General features: G+C 40.2%; 1 protein-coding gene across 5 annotated transcripts in view; it reads right to left on the bottom strand.

Annotated features, from left to right (window-relative positions):
* The window catches only part of PPP4R1 (protein phosphatase 4 regulatory subunit 1), a 66,014-nt gene extending 55,200 nt beyond the window's left edge, over positions 1-10,814 (bottom strand). For 2 of the 5 annotated variants that reach the window (XM_016120942.2, XM_016120943.2), the window contains exons 1-2: positions 8,461-8,596; positions 8,198-8,242 (exon numbers count right to left, since the gene is read on the bottom strand). In XM_016120942.2, the coding sequence (XP_015976428.1) occupies positions 8,198-8,242; positions 8,461-8,467 (52 nt within the window). In that variant the 5' untranslated portion in view covers positions 8,468-8,596. Of the gene's footprint in view, positions 1-8,197; positions 8,243-8,460; positions 8,597-9,011; positions 9,107-10,723 lie in introns of those variants that run through there. The other 3 variants (XM_016120949.2, XM_016120948.2, XM_016120946.2) reach the window with 3 other exon arrangements.
* Between the last annotated feature and the right edge of the window lie 8,105 nt (positions 10,815-18,919).

The following is an 18,919-nucleotide window of genomic DNA, read 5'->3' as shown; positions in this document are numbered from 1 at the left end:
AATGAAATGCTTTCCTCTTGTTGCTTTTAAGATTCTTTGTATTTAACCTTCGGCATTTCAGGTAATATGTGTCCTGGTATGTGCCTCCTCGGGTTCATCTTGTTTGAGGCTCTCTAAGCATCTGCGCTTGTATGACTATTTTCTCTATCAGTTAAGGAAGTTTTCTGAAAACCTATTTCTTCAAATAGGTTTTCAATTCCTTGCTCTTTCTCTTCCCTCCTGGTAGCGCTATGATGCAAGTGTTGTTACACTTGATGTCCAACAGTCTCCTTAAATTATCTTCATTTTTTTCAGAATTTCTTCTTGTTACTGTTTTGACTGGGTGTCCTCTGCTACCTCATCTTCTATATCAGTGATTTGATTCTCCTCTTCATCCACTCTGTTGATTCCCTCTAATGCAGCGGTCCCCAACCTTTCTGGCACCAGGGACCAGTGCTCCTATGAGAACCTAATGCCTGATGATCAGAGGTGGAGCTGAGGTGGTGATGCTAGTGCTGGGAAGCAGATGCAAATACAGATGAAGCTTCATTTGCTCACCCACTGCTCACCTCCTGCTGTGTGGCCTCGTTCCCAACGGGCTATGAACCAGTACTGGTCTGTGTCCCAAGGATTAGGGACCCCTGCTCTAATATGGTCTTAATCTCGGATATTATATTTTTTATTTCTGACTGGTTCCCTATTATAATTTCCATCTCAATTTTTATGTTGTTTATCTCTTTGTTAAAGTTCTCACTGAGTTCATCTACTCTTCCCCTAAGTTCACTGAGCATCCTTATAACCAGCGTTTTGAACTCTGCATCTGGTATATTGCTTAACTCCACTTTGTTTAGATCTTTTTATGGAGCTCTGTTCTACTCTTTCATGTGAGACATGGTTCCTTGTCTCCTCATTGTGGCTGTCTCCCTGTGTGTGTTTCTACGTACCATATAAAGCTCCTAAGTCTCTCGGTCTTAGTAGCGTGGCTTTGTGGGGCGTGGTGGCACAGTCGTGAGAGAGATTCAGCTGCAGGTCAAGTTTAGCCCCAGCCTGTGCCCTTACAGGGCCACCTGGTAAAAGTCAGCAAGCAATCCACAGATGGCTGCCACCAGTGTTGTGCTTATAGTTCCCTCAAGAGGCCGCACCAGAAACCAAAGCAAGCTAGGCCACTATGGGGCTTGGAGCTGCTCAGCAAGGGGCACGGAGCACGCCAAGGACACCACTGGATCTTGCTTGGGTAGGGCCGCAAGTTCAGAGGGACAGAGTTTCAGGGAATCCTCTGGGAGGAGCAACTATTATCCATTCTGATCACCTCTCATCTATGGCAGCGCCTGTGCTGCACGCTGGGAGTGGGGAGAGCTTAACCAAGGACCAGTGCATACTGTCAGCACTTCTGCCTTGGAGAAAGAGCCCCTCCAGCCCTTGCCCCAAAGCCCTACAACTCAAATGTCCCCTCATCACGTCCCTGGCGCTCCATTCCCCCAGCAGCCACCCCAGTGCTGGAGCTCAGGACAAGCAAGTCCATCACTATGAAAGTACGGTCATGATCGCAGCCCCTTTAAGAGGAACATCTGAACCTGCAATAGCCTCTGTCTCACTCAGTCCACATGGGACCAGGGAGCCTCATGTCTCTATCACTTCCTACCGTTCCAAAGTGATTTCTTAATTTTCTCCCTAGTAGTAGGGCTTCTGATCCCATCCAGACCCCAAGCGACTCTGTTTGCTGTTTGCTCTGTGGTTTCATCACAATTTTGGTACAAAGCCTTTACCCTCTACGCCATCTTGACCAGAACGATCCTTATCTACTTTTACTCCTAGCTCTTGATTTCAGTAACTGTGGGATCACTGATTCACCCACCAGAGGCATAGCACAACTCAAATTTTAAAAGTTTATGTGATCCTCTCGATCATACAGCAAACCAATTTAAAATATAAAATTCAACTTTTGTTTACCAATATTCCTTTGTTACCATTAAGGCTGACCTAAAAGGGTGAAATGTGCTTTAGCAAGATAAAAATAATAAAGATGTTGCTTCTCTTAATCTGGTGATCAATATGATTAACATGAAAGTGGTTTTAGTAATTATACAAATGTGCTTTATTATAGTTGAACCAGCAAAGCAGATGTTTAAGAATTTAATCATTTAAACTTTCGTAAACACCATACCTAACCATAACCCTAGATGTCTTGTTTATAGACTGGAGCATCACACTTCAAGTATATCCCTTGTGAAATATTTATAGTTAAAATAAAATGACACCTGATATGTCTTTAAAGTACTCTGGCCTCTGGCTAACCCCTTCCTCACTCCCCTCCCCCACACCCAACAAGTTCAGGTGTTAGAAGGAGATAAATGAAAGGCGAAGCTAAGTGGTGGGTATATAGTGGCTCATTAGCTTTTGGGTGTATTTGAAATTCCCACTAAAAAAACAATATTTACTTAAAAAAAAAACAATGTAATTCATCATAATAAAAGACTGAAAAAAACAATAGATACAGAAAAAGCGTTTGACAAAATACAACGTCCATTCCTAATTTCAAAAAAGCTCTCAGTAAATTTGAGAACTTTCTCAATCTGATAAAGGGCATCCATGAAAAATAAGTTGAACGTCGAAATTCAAAACTTCTGCTCTTCAAAATACATTAAGACAATGAAAAAAACAAGTCACAGACAAAATAATATTTGCAAATCACATATCTGAGAAAAGATCTGTACCTGGAATCTACAAAGAACTCTCAAAATAAGAGGAAAACAAATAACTCAATAAAAAATGGGCAAAAGATTTGGACAATTAACCAAAGACGATAAATAGATGGTAAATGAACACATGAAAAGATGAATATTAGTCATTAAGGAAATACAAATTCAAACTACAGAGAAAAAAACCACTACACACTTAACAAAATGGCTGAAATGAAGACTGCCCACGCCAAGTGTTGGCAAGGGTGTGGAGCACCTGAACTCTTACACACTGCTGGTGGTGTGTAAAATCGTACAACTATTTTGGAAAACACTTTGGTAGTTTCTTAAAAGGATAAACAGCCATTTCATTTCAAGGTAAATACCCAAGAAAAAGAACATAATACATCTGCATCAAGACCTATACATGAATGCTCACAGCAGATTTATAATAGTCAGAAATTGGAAATGATCCAAAAGGCCATGAAACAATTTAAAGACAATAGCTGATAAAAGTAACCTGCTCAATAATATACAATGAATAAATGTCAATGATCAGAATTTGAACCCAGGTCTAAAGATTTACAAAGCCCAAAGCTCCTTCCCCTTACCCAAAACTATATTGGGATATATTTCAGAATCATAGTATGATGAATGCTCAAATACCAACCAAATTGATATCAATTAGACCAAAAAACAAGTCTGCTTTAAGTCTAGGGGGATAAGGAGCAAAGAAGACTTAGGCGAGTGGGGGAATGGATTTGGAGAAGGGGAACCTAAGGTGATCTGCCAGCTGAAAAGTTCTGTACAAAAGTACCTACTAAGAAGTTATAAGGAATGCAGGCCTTTAAACCTCCTTAGTGAAAATTCCATAGGTATGCCACCTCACTCTTCTTCCCAAAACATTAAATTAGTTTTATTTTCAGATCCAAGCTAAAAGCAAAACACCACCCTAGTTTTAAGTTTAGGGACTGCTCACTTCATCATGTAATGATGGCAAAAATTGTTTGCCATCAAGAGAAAAAAATCCAAAATTCCAAAATATAAGGTAAATGTAGTAGTAGTAAACATAATTTAATAAATTAATATGTTTTGATGAAAAGAGGAACTGAGATAAAAGGACCAGAAATAATAAACCAGTGATCAAATAAATGTGGCAGACTAATGAACTACATGTGGTGAAAGTATTGATCTTTTATGGGCAGAAAGAATTAAAAAATCCTATGCACTTAGGTGGGTTTTGAATTTTGCTGTTCATGCATCTACATACCAAGGTAGCCAACATGTATAATTATATTGGGTTCTTTATACAACCCCGTCTTTTTTAACCCATTTCCCGTTTACCTTGAGAATACTCACCAACAGTGCTTGCAGCTGCAGCGTTTACACCAACATAACTTGTAGACTAAAGTCCTAATCTTACCCTCAAAGTTTGCCATAAAATATCTCACTTTTATTATTATTTTCACATCACTCTACTATATCAATAGTCTTTGGAAACAAATGGCATCATTCTATTTATAGGATTCTACTTTTAGTAGTGGTATTTCCATTTACAAAATATAGTTATTCTCGATCGCCGAAAATGTCAAATAGCGTTCCTACACATGATGTTAACACTTCTCCAATGGTTATTAGCCAAAGATTCATTTGATGAATCTTATTTATATATACATTTCTGGAATATTCAGATTAGAAATGAGTTCTGTTTAGAAAAAATCCAAGAACAGTTTTTATATTTTGTTTTCACATTGAAAACTAGTCAGATTTGCTTCAGCCTCAAAGAGCATGTTTATGTAAAATTAATTAACACTGACAGCGAGCTGAACTTTTTTTCCAAACAGGAAATGGGTTAAAAAAATTCGACATGGAAAACTGTCACACAAAGTATCATTCATTAACTGATTCTATATATGTGTGGGTACTGCTAAAACCATTTTTAAGTACTCTGTTGTAGGATATCTATTCTCTCAAGATTTCTCCTGTCCAGCCTTGTTGGTAGCAATTAAAACATGTGACCAAGTCTCATGACTCACTCTTCCAAATCCCTATTTAACATCACTTTTAAATATCATGACTTTCAAAGGCACCTTCCTAGGGTTGATTCCCTGGCTGGTAATAGATACAGCCCCAATTTTTTACTTCTCACTTCCCCAGGTGGCAAGGACTTCAGGAAGCTTATCAAAACTGGTTTTTAAAAAGCAGCTGGAGGGCTCAGAGACTCTTTCAAAGGAGAGTTGTCTAAGCAGTTACACCTAAGTAGCTCTGGATCATTAATTCACTCTATTTCACCACTGCCCTCAACCCCAAAAATCAATTTTGTGTAAAACGGTCTCAAAACTTAAATATAAAAAATGTAGTATGCCATATTCCATACTACAGCTCCAAAAGTTTAACATAAAAGTTAACATATTTGTAAGCTGTATTACACCCAAGCTCCATTCTAATTATCTCTAAATTAAATTAAACCATATGCAGCATTTTGCGTTGCCACCCATTATTCAAGAAACAGAAAGATTTTACCCAACCCTAGTCTCTCTGCTGAGATACCTGTTCAAACAGTCACTGGCTTGCTTTCACTTTGAAATTCAAAGTGTTTCATGATACAGGATTGAAAGTATCACTTCTAAACTAAAACAAACTTACACTTTTCCACTGCATTATTTTCCTAAACTTAATTTTAACAGTACCTAATAGTCATTTTATTTTACTTACCTTTATGACTTTTTGATATGTACATACAATATGTGGCTGTTCCATCATGTAATGGTTAGCACTCTGGATTCTGATATGTACATACAATGCACCATTTTTGACATACCAGAATTTTATTTCTTTTTCTCCCAGGGTATCTCTAAAGTTAGTCCTTCACCAACACTTTCCCTTATTCTACCTACTCTTCTACTGACTCTATACATGGACTTAGGGGCTGAAAACAAATCAAAGCAAAAGACCTGACTGAGATGCTTACCAAGGTATGGTAACATGCCCCTTTCAAGATCTAGACTCTAGCAAAGGTCCTCCCTCTCTTCTGCCTTAGTCTAGATTCTGCATTTAGGAAAGGCAACCAAGATTCTAGAGCCTGGCTAGAAAGTAATTTCTTCCCATCTCCAGGGCCCACTTAGAATTTGTATCCCACTTTCTCTGCTACCTGTGAACTGCTTTGGAAAATCCCAGATCCATCTTTCTTCTTTGTCCAAAATGTCATCTACAGATACCTCATTTTGCCAAACCGTCTTTGGAATTTTCATACATATGTGAATTACTCATGTGCACATAATAAAATTTTATTTTCTCTTGTTAATCTGCTGTATGTCCTTTGACTTATTTGACCAGCCAGAAGAACTAAAGGGGTAAGGAGAACGTTTCCCTTGGCCATGACAGTATCACATGTAAAAAATAACAACTGAAAAAAAATAAGCAATTATTCTAACAAAATCTTCAACAACATTATAAATATGCAAATAACTATTTGTGCCTTCACAAGTCTGTTTTATCCTAAATTAAAACACAATGAGAAGAGAACCTTTAAAAAGTTAACTGCAGCATTAGCAGCATCTGTTAACTATATTAATTCTGTAGTGTGACGTTCAACATTAGTTTTTCCTGCTCTGGTCTTCCTTTTAAGCTTTCCTTTTACTTTACTCATAAAAACATTTAATAGTCACTGTTTACCAGGTACTGTTGTAAGTGCTTTTTATGCATTAATTTATGAAAGGCTCTGAACAATTCTATAAGGAATGTAATATTATTATGTCTATTTACAAAGAACAAAACTTAGGCACAGACAGGCTGACTGAGTTACAAGAGCCCGTTCAAAGTGACAATGCAAAGACTAGAACAAAGCAGTCCGGCTCTAAAGTCTTGTCTATTAACTAATGTGTTGTATTGCCTCTGATGCCTTCATTATCACACATTAAAACTGCTTATAAACCACTAGAGGGCATAAATTGTGACCATGCTTTGCACAGCAAATCATCAGTGTGATGAATTAAATCATTGCTGAGTTCTTCACAGGTATGTCATGTTCCCCTCTAGACTATGTTCCTTAAGCGATGTGACAGGGCAGTTCATCCTTTAAGAGTGCATGGCACCTAAGTGAAAATAAATGAATATGCAGAAGTTCTTGCTCCAGACATTCCTAAACATCTGCTGAATAAATACATGCCTCTTCTATTTACAAAGTCTTGAACCAAAATATAAAAATGAGAAGCTCCTGATTTGCAATAACGACCAGAGCCACCTCTCTAATCCTAACTTTGCAAGAAATCAATAGCTGTCTTAAAAAATAATCTAAACTTACTAGTAGGCTAATAAATGGCCTAAGGTAAAAAATTTAATTAAATGTAAAAGCTGTCCTTCACGGTATGTGACTGTTCTCTTTTGCTCTAAAAAAACAAAAACAAACCAAGACCTAGCAAAAGTTAAGCATGCAAATGGTTCATTAACTTTCAAAATAATCATTTCATAGACGCCTTCTAAATAATAAATTCTCCTTCACTCTAAACACCAGGAATTTAAAAATTAAGTGTAATTTGGGCAAGGGAAACCATATTAGACATCTCGAAGGATTTACACAGTATTTAAAAGAGCAATTTCAATCAGTAGCCATCTCTAAATCACTTATACAGATAGTGGCCACAGTAAATCTCAGCATCAGGCAGGCTTTTTCCTCTGAATACACCACAAATTCTATTGTGGTTATCATTTCTACTCAGAACAATTTCCAAATTACCTCCTGGTGGTAGAGAAATGCACATATGAAACCAACAATTCTTTTCTGACACTATTCTGGAAGCAATGTAATGTCAACGTTTATTGTTTTTTCTAAAAAAAAAAAAAAGAATCAACTTTTAAACTTCAGTATCTCAAAGTAAAGCTGAAATTTAATATTTAAGGAGATATGGGTAACCTGTAATACACAAATCAAGTGGATACAGAGCAATGTAAAAACTACTAGGAGCTTAAAGTGAATGAAATTACAAGTAACCTCCAAACAATCAGAAACAGGGCAACTGAGCCGAGGAGGATAAGAGGGACCAGGCTACCCTACAGCTGGCCGCTGTGCAAAACTTGCGAGCAACTCTAAGAAAACACACCTTCCTTCCTTATAGTCTCTTCCTTCCTCAGGAGGGCTGAGGGAAGGGGGGCGGCCCCCGGAAGGCACTCAAAGAGGAAAAACGCACCCCAAATTCCCATTTCAAATGTCTGCCTACTAGTTTCTTCTTCCGAAACAGACGCCCGGGCAGTTCCCGAGCCCACAAGAGATTTGAGGGTGATAAGAGGAGTGGGCGATGGGGCCGAACCCGAGCTGCAGCATTACACTGGGCATCTCTCTCCACCAACGGAACGGGGGTTACACCGTTTCCTTCGGCAATAGCAATTTTCTCTCAAATTCGAGACCTCGGCCGGCCCAGGGCCACGCCTCGCCGAGCCTGTCGCCCCGTCCGGCCGGGCCCAGGCCGCCGCCGCCCGTCTTTCCTCCCCAGCCGCTCCCCGCGGGCCGCCGGCGACGGCGACAGCAGGGCGGGCGCACTCACGTCCGTCAGCGTCCTCCTGCAGGTCCTCCTGGAGCAGCGAGAGGTCTGCGCCGAGGGGAGAGAAGAAAGGCCCGATCAGCGCCCCCGGGATCCGGCGCGCCTCCCCCGCCGCCCGCCCTCCCGGCCCTGCGGCGCCTCCCCGCGCCCGGACCCCGCGCCAGCTTCGGCACGGCCGCCACCCGGAGCAGCAGCGGCGGGCGGGCGGGCGAGCTCGGGGAGGGGCCGGCGCCGCTGCGCCGCCCGGAGAATAGGGGGCCACGTACCCGCCATCTTGTGGTCGCCCCCTCCTCCTCGGTCTCCCGGGGATCCGGGGCTACATGGAGCGGCGCGAGCCGGGGAGCCGGTGGACGCGCGCGGGAGGGGCGGCGAGGAGGAGGGACGGGCCGGCGGGGGCGCGCGCGCGCAGGGCGGGCCGAGGGCCCGGGACTGGGCCGCGGGCGGGGCGGCTCGCGGACGCCGGGGGCAGGCGGACGCCGCGGGCCCCCGGCCTCGCCCCGCCTTGCCTGGCCGCTCCGTGCGGCCCCGGGACCGCCGGCGCTCCCTCCTCCCGCCTCCCTCGCTCCGGGCCCAGCGGCGCGCGCTCACACCCTCGGCCGGAGGCGCCTCACGCCGAGCGCAGCGGACGAAGGCGCGCAAGGTGCCGCCGGCCCGGGACCCTGCGGCGTGTGCCCGGAACCGGGGCCGGGCGGGGCCTCCCTCCTGCCCGGCCCGCTTTGTTGGGTCACCGGCCTTGCCCACCGCCTCATCGGCCGTAGCCCTTCCTCGCTGGCGCGCCGTTCGCCGCCCCGCGCCCCCTTCCCAGGGCTGCACGTACGTCCGCGGCGATCCGAGGCCCGGCGGAGGCCGAGGGTCCCACCCTCCGGGTGGAGGAAGCGCCGCCTCCCCGCGCGCCGGGGGCCTTTGCGAAGTGACTGGTAACAAAGCCCAGGGCCAGGCTGCCTGGTTGTGGAGCGACAAGGTCATCCTTGTCCTGCCAGCTTTCGCGCCCGGCACGTTTGACTTAGACACAGTTTATCACTCCCACGTCCGCTAATCCTGAGCCGACAAAGCGGAAGTCTTCCAGCGAGAGCGTTGGCAGGCCTGGGTTCAAATTTTGATTCTGCCGTTCACTTCGTGGGCGAGTGACCCATTTGGGAATATAACTGCCTCTTTGGATTGTTGGGATTAATGAAAAATGTAAGGAACCTAGCACAGTATTTGATTTCAAGGAGGTGCCTATGGTTCGTTTCCTCTCGCCCCCACCTTTAAATAATTAAATAATTTTGGCAGCTCTTGAGGTGCTGCTCAACTGAAATATACATCACAGGTTTTATTATCGCCCCTCTTCTTACGTGTGTTAAGTGATTAGCTCAAGCTCCCAAGTGCACAGTGGGGCTAAACCTCGGTTTTCTGATTCTATTTCACTGTCCTAGCTCCTTGACTAACCTACCTCCAATTTTACCCAAGGCCTCCAAAATGGTAATCTCTTCAACTGGAGACCAAAACAAGGACTTGTTTTGTTTCATTGATGCCACTTTGAGGGTCTGGTCTGTTGGGGAGGAGAGGGAATTCTAAATAGTTAATCAGGTTGTTCCTTTCTGCATTGTGAATCATCCTCTGAAATTCGTAATTCTGTGTAATAAAATAGGTTCTACATAGCTATTCCCAAAACTTCTCTTTCGGATGTTGCAAGATGAAACACGTTTTGTATGGTATGTATTAAATTCCTGAGAGTACTAAAAATTGGAATACAATCTACAACTCCAGGTGTGTGTCTGATTTTTCAAATACAGAATAATTAAAATTAAAGGCTCAATTGTCCTATCATATTTCTCTCCTTCCCTTGCCAAATGCCCTTATGTGAATTCAGCTGACACTCTCAAAATGACAAGAAGTTAGATATTCACAAACTAGGAACAGAAACCAGTCCCAATTGATTCAATCTGAGTTTTGCCCTCCTGTGATACTTGTTGACACTTAGCAATTTCACAATCCTAGATAGAAGGGAAGAATATTTGACTCTACACTAATTGGTGAGTGCCAACTATTTTTCAGCCACTAGACGTACAAAGACAAAACTATCTGGACAATCTACCTAGTATAACTCTCAGTGATCATGATAAAATAGACGTTATGTATCAAATGCTAGCCTGGAATATGGAATGACTAATTCTGCCTTTGGTCACTAGGCCTCAGCAAATTTTATCTCGCTATTCTCAGGGAAGACAGCAAAGGAGGAGAGTCTCTGTAACTTTGTCAGTATTTCAAGAGCTATGTATTTGGTTATCATACATGCATTGCACATTTATAGCAGGTGCCTTAAGGAGATACGGTTTTTAGACATTTCAGTGAGGGCATCTTCATTCACAGTTCAGCACGGTACATGTTATTTACATTTGATTTTCTCTCACCTTTCTCAAAGATAAGAGCGATGATTTTTAAAACAATATTTATAAAATGCACTCTGTTCCTTCCTTATAAGAAATGTTATCTAACTGAACAAATGGCAATAATTATTCTATGTAGCCTTACCCCAGTTTCACTTACAATGTGGCCTGTGGATTCCAGAAGCTGTGTGTTGTCTAGTGGTCAGTGTACAACATGAAGTTTGAATTCTTAAACTGCTTTGCCGCTCAAATCTGTAAAATAGAGGAAGTGTCACAAGTCAACTTTTTAAAAAGTATTATGTGACTAATAAGATCTGAATGTTTCAGAATAAGTTGTCTTCCAAATGATAGTGAAAACTTTCATTAGCAGCCAAGGAACCTTGGAAATTGTTGAATTTGGTTCTTCAAATGCAAACAATAAATATGGGGAAAATATTACAAAAAAATAAATGACTGCATCAGGTCCTTTGCATTGACTGTTCCTTCTACCAGGAGTGCTGTTCCTCGCCTCTTGTGTGTCTCAGCTCAAATGAGGACTTCCTTGACCTTCCCAGTTAAGACAAGCCTCCTAGTCCCACATATTGTTCTGATCCTGATCCATTTTTATGTATTACAAATATTTTACCTGATGTTATTTTGTTTATTGTTTCTCTCCCCATTGGCAGGAATTCCTGTCCCTTTTGTTCACGACTGTACCCTAGCTGAGCACACAGCAGCTGCATAATACATACTAGAGAACAGAAAAAGAAAAAACAAACCTACCTGACATTACTTGATGCTATCCCATTTATTAATTTTTATGTTGATAATGACTGTTTACTTTTTTCTTCAAAATGATCATTTCTGAAGCTGAAAGTACATAAAAGGCAGATTATCAGTATTGTTTTGAATAATAAATGAATTAATATGAAAATGGAGAAATAAATGATAAAAATGCTTTTAAAACAAATAAATTTTTAACATTTATTTTCATTTACCTCAGTGGGGGTTTTTTTTTTTTTTTTTGAGCCAGGTTGATGAGAAGTCAGTCCCTCACAGACTGCCATTCCAAAGCAAAAAAAAACAGATATACTTTTCATTAATATCCAATCTCTTACCTAAAGCCTCCTACATATACTTTGGTGAACTGTGTACAGGTAAATATTTGTGTAACATTTTTCTCAACTTTATTTTCTATACTTGTAGCTCCTTTTAAAGCACCATATCAAGATGACATTCTAAAATGTGAAATTTTAGCCTTTTCTGGAGCTTTCAAGTTTTGTTTTTCAAAGACACTGAGTCTCTTTTTATTCACATCCAAGGAAGGAAGGAAAGAAGGAAGGAAGGAAGGAAGGAAGGAAGGAAGGAAGGAAGGAAGGAAGGAAGGAAGGAAGTAAGGAAGGAAAGAAAGAGGGAGAGAGGGAGGGAGGAAGAGAGGGAGGGAAAAGGGGAAGCGGAAGGGGAAGGGGAAGGGGAAGGAAAAATAGCTACAAAACTGAGCCCTATCCAGAGGTATCCTTATTCTGGCTGTTCTTTCACCATTTACAAAAGTTGAAGGCAACCCATAGAATGCAGCAGAACATAAGCTCTGTCCCATGGTCAGCCATGGCTGCAAATTTCTTAGCAAAGGCTTGTTCTGACCAGAATAGTGCATCCTATTAGAATTGCACTGTAAACTGAGTATAAAGAAAAATATACCCTCTGTTTCTTATCCAAATGTTAAGTACGCCAGTGCTTTTCACTGTGCTCCAAGATTAGCAGAGCCAAAAGGATTCTCGAGTAAGCAATCTTGTAGTTATTCCAGCAGAGGTAAAGCATCATATACAATTAGTTTCACCCGTTTTAATTTCATTAGAAAAACTCAGCATTAAATGGATTAAAATGGCAATGTTGATTTTCTTAATGCCTTTCTCTTAAAACGCAGAAAGCATTAGTTGCAATCTCATTCAAAGCAATGTGGAACGGCCTACCCCAACCTTGCCCAGCAGAGTATGTGCTGAAGAAATGCTTATTATTCTAAATTTGAATGGATGAGTCAAGCTGAACCAGGAAAAAATCATAAGCAAACCGCACATTCAAACCCAGATAAGCTAGGTGATTACACTATGCCTTGATTCTGAGGTCCTTTCATAGTTATGCTGTCCTATTTGTGGTTTTACCACTTAACAGAAATTGCTTCCATTCTAATTTCATCTTTCTTTGTATCTTTGTTACAAAACTGTTGTGTTCCAGGTCCTTTATCCCTCCTTTGGTAAGAAAAATATTAGCACAATGATACAATACGATTCATATACAAGATAGCTAAAACATTTTTTTAACTCTTTTGATTTTGAAATAATTACAAATTCACAGGAAGTTGCAAAAAAAAAAAAAAATACAGAGAGGTCACTGAGTCACCTTTCATCCAGTTCCTCCTAGTGGTAAGATGGGTACATTTTGAAACATTTCAAGACCTATGTACTGGGAATCGTGCTATGTGCTTTTGTGTACTTTCTGATTTAATACTTAAAACAACTCTGTAAAGTAAGTATAGATATTTCCATTTTAAAAATAAAGGAAACTGAAGCCCAAAGATGTTAAATATTTTGACAAAAGAAAGAGTGGAGAGGAAGGGGAAGGAGGAAGAAGAGGAAGAGGAGGAAAAGGGAGGGGAGGAGGTTGGGGAAGAGTAGATAAAACGGAGGGGAACAAAGAAAAGAAGATGTTTACTTGACTTAATTTGATTATTTCATAATTATTTTGCTTTTTGAAACAAAGTTCTGTGAATGAGGTAAACTTTGCCTTTCCCAAGGCAAATCAGAGAAGCCAGTATACACCCTTTCTTTTATTCCTATCTTTTCTCTCTTACACTTTATTTCTTTCCTCCCCTTTAAGTCTTCATCCCACTTTCCCTCAGCTGCAAGTTTAAGAATCTCAGTCTCTCCCTGCACCTCCAAGTTCCCCGAGAATCCTTGGATAGAAACCACCGGTGAAATTCCCCAAGCCTGAAACTTGAGACAGAATCCCAATGCCAGTTATAAGACAATCCTTCCATTTTCCTTGACTCACACCCAGGCCACATGATGGCATCAGTGGGGCCTGGACTCTGCATCCTGGCTTTGCCACTCCATGTCTCTGGCTTTTGAGCAATTGCCTCATCTCTTTCTGATTTGGTTTCCACATTTGTGAAATAGAAATCATAAGATAAAAGTGCCTTTCTCACGTGTTGTTGTGAAGTAATACCTGTAAAGTGCTGAAACAGTAGCTGGCACATGGCAAAAACTCAATAAGTAAACTAAAAAAAAAAGTATTAAATAATCATCCATTTTGAGCACCTCAAATTACTGATGTAAATAGTAATGTTAGATTATATAGTTGACTTCCAATTAACTTTGCCTTTCGTTGCTTTTTATTTTTAGCGCTGTCATTGCTCTTCAGAAAATGGAAATGACAGTCTGCAAAATTTAACAGCACTTTAGAAAGACGGGGATCCCTATGATCACAGAGCTCTTATTTCTATCTTTTTGCTGTTTTAGAAATAAATAATGCATATATTAGAGATACAATGGCACTTGACTTGAGCCTTGGTACTCAGCTCAAATCTGCTATTTAACTTCAGCTTTGATTTAAGCCTTCGGAGAGCTAAACGGCCCAGTGCTCGCTTTGATGTCATTTCTAGCATTCCTGAGATTATTCTGCTTATTGACCATATGTGTATATATAGGTTCCCATCGCGTCTAATTGGTGTGACAATCTCCATAATAGAAATAACCATGGCACAGATTGTTGTTATTATCTGAAGATACCCTTTTAAATACAATTAAGCATTCTAAATGTAACTTAGAGGAAAATCTCCTTATGTGCTTCCTTTGTTGAAATTCTATCAATTAAAATTCTACATAAATTTGTAATTGCCAAAGTAAATGCTGTAATATTAATGAATATTATGAAAGCTATTACTTAAAAGAGTGTTTAAGATAGTTAATTTTAGAAGACAACATTATATATTTTGGAGCCAAAAAATTTTTATAAAAATTTAATTACTACCATAGGTAATAGAATAATGATTACATCATGATTCTAATCTTTTCAGAATTGTTTATTGTACAGTATTCATAATTCTGTCATTAAAGATAATAATCTGGTCCTAGGCACAGCAATCAGACAAGAAAAATAAATAAAAAGCTTTCAAATTTGAAAGAAAGAAATAAAACTATCATTATTTGCAGATGACATGATACTATATATATAGAATCCTAAATAGTCCACCCAAAAACATTTAGAACTGATAAATAGATACAGTAAAGTAGCAGAATACAAATTAACTTTCAAAAATTGGTTGCATTTTTATACACCAACAATAAACTATTAGAAGAGTTAAGAAAGCAATTCCATTTTCGATTGTATCAAAAAAGAAAACCTAGGAAGGAAGTTAACTAAAGAAGTAAAAAAACCTGTACTCAGAAAAAAAATTGAAGAAGAGACAAATTAATATAAGCACATATCATGTTCACAACATTAACATGTCCATATTACCCAGAGCAATCTATAGATTCAACGAGATCCTTATCAAAAATAGCAATGGCATTTTTCACAGAACTAAATCAAATAATCCAAAAATATATATGAAAAAAAAAAAGACTTCAAATAGTCACAGCAATCTTGAGAATGAATAAAGTTGGAGGTATCATGCTACGTGATATCAAACTATACTATAAGGTAACAGGATTCAAAACAGCATGGTGCCGACATAAAAACACATACATAGATCGATGGAATAGAATAGAAAGCCAAGAAATAACCCCACACCTATATGGTTATTTAATCTATGACAAATGAGGCAAGACTGTACAATGAGGGTAAAGATAGTCTCTTCGATAAATGGTGCTGGGAAAACATACATGCAAAAAAAAAAAAATGAAACTAGACTACTTTCTTACACCATATATAAGAATAAAATTGAAATGGATTAAAGACTTAAATGTAAGACTTGAAACCATAAAACTCCAAGAAGAAAACATAGGCAGTAAACTCTCTGACATTGCTCTTACTAATATTTTTTTGGATATGTCTCCTCAGACAATGGAAACAAAAGAAAAAAATAAACAAATGGGACTATATTAAACTAAAAGGGCTTTGCACAGCAAAAGACACCATCAACAAAACAAAAAGACAACCTACTGTAAGAGAAAAGGTATTTACCAATGATACATCTGATAAAAAGTTAATATCCAAAATTTATAAAGAACTCATACAACCTAACACTGAAAAAAAACAACAGTCCAATTAAAAAACGGGCAGAGGACCTGAATGGGCATTTCTCCAAAGAGGCCATACATATGGCCAATAGACATGTCAAAAGATTCTCAACATCACTAATCATCAGAGAAATACAGATTAAAACCACAATATCACCTCACACCTGTCAGATTGGCTAACACCAATAAATCAAAAAATAAATGTTGGCAAGTATCTGGAGAAAAGGGAACACTTGGGAACTGTTGCTGAGATTGTAAATTGGTGCAGCCACTTATAGAAAACAGTATGGAGCTTCCCCACAAAATTAAAAGTAGAACTACATTATGACTCAGCAATCCCACTTCTGGGCATCTAATTGGAAAAAAAAAATCCAAAACACTAATTCAAACAGATATATGCATCCTTATGTTCATTGCAGCATTATTTACAATAGCCTAGATATAGAAACAACCTAAGTGTCCATTGACAGACAATTGGATAAAAAAGATGTACTACATATATACAAGGGAATATTACATGGCCATAAAAAAGAATGAAATTTTACTATCTGTGACAACATGGATGGATAGAGGTATTATGTTAAGTGAAATAAATCAGACAGAGAAAGACAAATACCATATGATTTCACTTACATGTGGACTCTAAAAAAAACAAATTAACAGACAAAACAGACAAACTCAGATACAGAGAACTGGTAGCTGAAAGTGGGAGGGGTATTGGAGGGCTGGGTGGAAAAGGTGCAGGGATTAAGAAGTATAAATTGGCAGTTACAAAATAGTCATGGGGGTGTAAAAAAACAGCATAGGGTATATAGTCAATAATATTGTAGTAACTATGTATGTTGTCAGGGGAATACCAGACTTATCAGGGGGATTATTCTAAGCACTATGCTGTACACCTGAAACTAATATATTGAATGTCAGCTGTAGCTAAAAATTTTTAAAATATTAAAACAAGAAGGAAAATATCAAAACCACACACACACAAATAATTACTCTCAGGTTTTTGCTTTTAGCAATTGGGTATTTCCTATCGAGATTTTATTTACTGAGGTGGAAAGGGCTGGGGGCTAGCAGAAGGAGGTATAATAGAATAAGAATTCAATTCTGGATATGTTAAATCTGATATGCCTGTGAAATTGCCAACTAGAGATGTTAAATGGGAAGTTTGTTAGGCCGAAGAAGGTCTAAGGAGGAGGTAGAGAAACAAGTGTTGGGTAAGGTGTGCAGTGACCACAGAGTATTGAACACTAATAGCGCAGTGGAAGTCTCCTGATTCCCAGTCCAGTGTCTTTGTCACCTCATACGAATTGCCTAGCTAATGACATTATAGCATCATTTAAATTAGATATAAGAGAGTACTTTCATGGGTCATACTGAGAATAAATGCACAAGTTCCTCTACAGCACATCAAAAGACATAGATGGATGAAGAGTAGTGAAGTGACATAGTGTCAAGAGCACAGAAATAAGATCCGGAAGGCTTGAAATTTACTTTTAGCCTTGCCACTTACTCGTTTAATTCTCTGAAAAATGAATTAACAGTGTTAGATGATATCTAAGATACCTATGAGTTTAAAAATTTTACAACTCCCCAGCAATTGCTGTTACAGGTACATAAACGAATAATATCTTATACATGTGTCCAAGAAGAAATGGACATGAATCTCATTAAAAATGTTGTGTAAGGGGTAGTACCATAGAGTACTGGTTAGCATGTCTGCTTTACATGCAGAAGGTCCTGGGTTCGAGCCCCAGTGGAATCACGGTCCATACGCCGGGTGCATCAGGCACTGGGTGCACACTGCAAACGCGTAGGAGGAGACACCCTGCCTTCAGAGATGCAGTTCTTAAAGGGAAATGGCAACATCCGTAGGTCAGGAGTGAAAGTGTGGGGGAGAGTTAAAAAAAGAGAAAATGTTGTTTAAGAGGGGGAAAAATGGCATAGATGATAGAAGCTTTGTTCATCCTCGCAACAAAATCAAAGTTGTGACAGAAACATGGAGCAAATAGCAAGGAAAGTTGCCTGGGATCTAGATGAACAGAAACACTACAACTAGGGAGAGAAATAATCAATCAATCTGCAATGGTAGAAGGTAAGAGGGGGCAAAAAAGTGAGGCTGCTGGGTCCTAAGCCACTCGGTGGGATAGAGGCTACAGCAGCAGGCAGCTGGCAGCTGCAGATAGATGCCTCTTAAAGGAGCCGTGTCTGTGAGAGGACTTTCGTGGTGACAGACCTGCTCCTTCTGAGCACCAATGTCAGGTCAGCTGCATGGGGAACACCAGGGACATACAAAGGGACACTGAGTTGCTTGGGGGAGGCTGGAGGCGAGGATCTCTCCTAGACAGAAGTGCCAGTGGTGTCTGTTTTTCTTCTGTTAGGTCTTTGCCCCTCCCAGGGTGTGGACTCAGGGTCATCATAGCCAGACGTCATCAAACTAAATAACAGAAGTTGCTCTGCCCAGAGAATTCCCTGAAACTCCGCCTCCCCCAACTCATGGTCCCACCCAAGCCACACCCAAGTGTATATTCAGCGAGACAGATGCTCCTCGCTGAGAACCTAGACTCACTGGAGGTAGCTGGTCTCGTTTTCTGGTGTGGACTTTTGAGGAAACTGTGGATTGCTGGCTGAATCTTTTTTTTTTTTAGGTGAGGTGACCCTTGGTTGACCTCACAGATTGCAAGGACCGTGTCAGTTTACAATCCCTTATTTTTTTTTTAATATATTTTTTACACCTACAGCACCTGGTCTTCCTAGGTGGTCTCCCATCTAACCAGGCCTGACCCTGCTTAGCTTCCAAGATCAGACAGGATTGGGCTTGTTCAGGGCGGTGAGGCCGTAGACTTGCTGGCTGCATCTTAATAGGTCATCCCAGAAAGGCACAGGCTAGAGCTAAACTCGGCCTGTAGCTGAACCCCTCTCAGGACTGTACCACTGGACACCCACTACACAAATCCACACTAATAAGACCAGGAGACTTAGGAGCTTTGCTTAGTAAATAGAAACAGACATGGAAAGGCTGCCAAAATAGGAAGACAAAGAAGCAGAAACTATATGAGAGAACTGAACAGAGATCCAGGAATAATGGAGTCAAGCAATCTAACAGATGCAGAGTTCAAAACACTGGTTATAAAGATGCT

The sequence above is a fragment of the Rousettus aegyptiacus genome, unplaced genomic scaffold (assembly GCF_014176215.1).
Source record: "Rousettus aegyptiacus isolate mRouAeg1 unplaced genomic scaffold, mRouAeg1.p scaffold_m13_p_12, whole genome shotgun sequence".
Taxonomy (NCBI): Eukaryota; Metazoa; Chordata; class Mammalia; order Chiroptera; family Pteropodidae; genus Rousettus; species Rousettus aegyptiacus.
The sequence above is the reverse complement of the archived record's forward strand: the minus strand, read 5'-3'. Positions and strand labels throughout refer to the sequence as shown.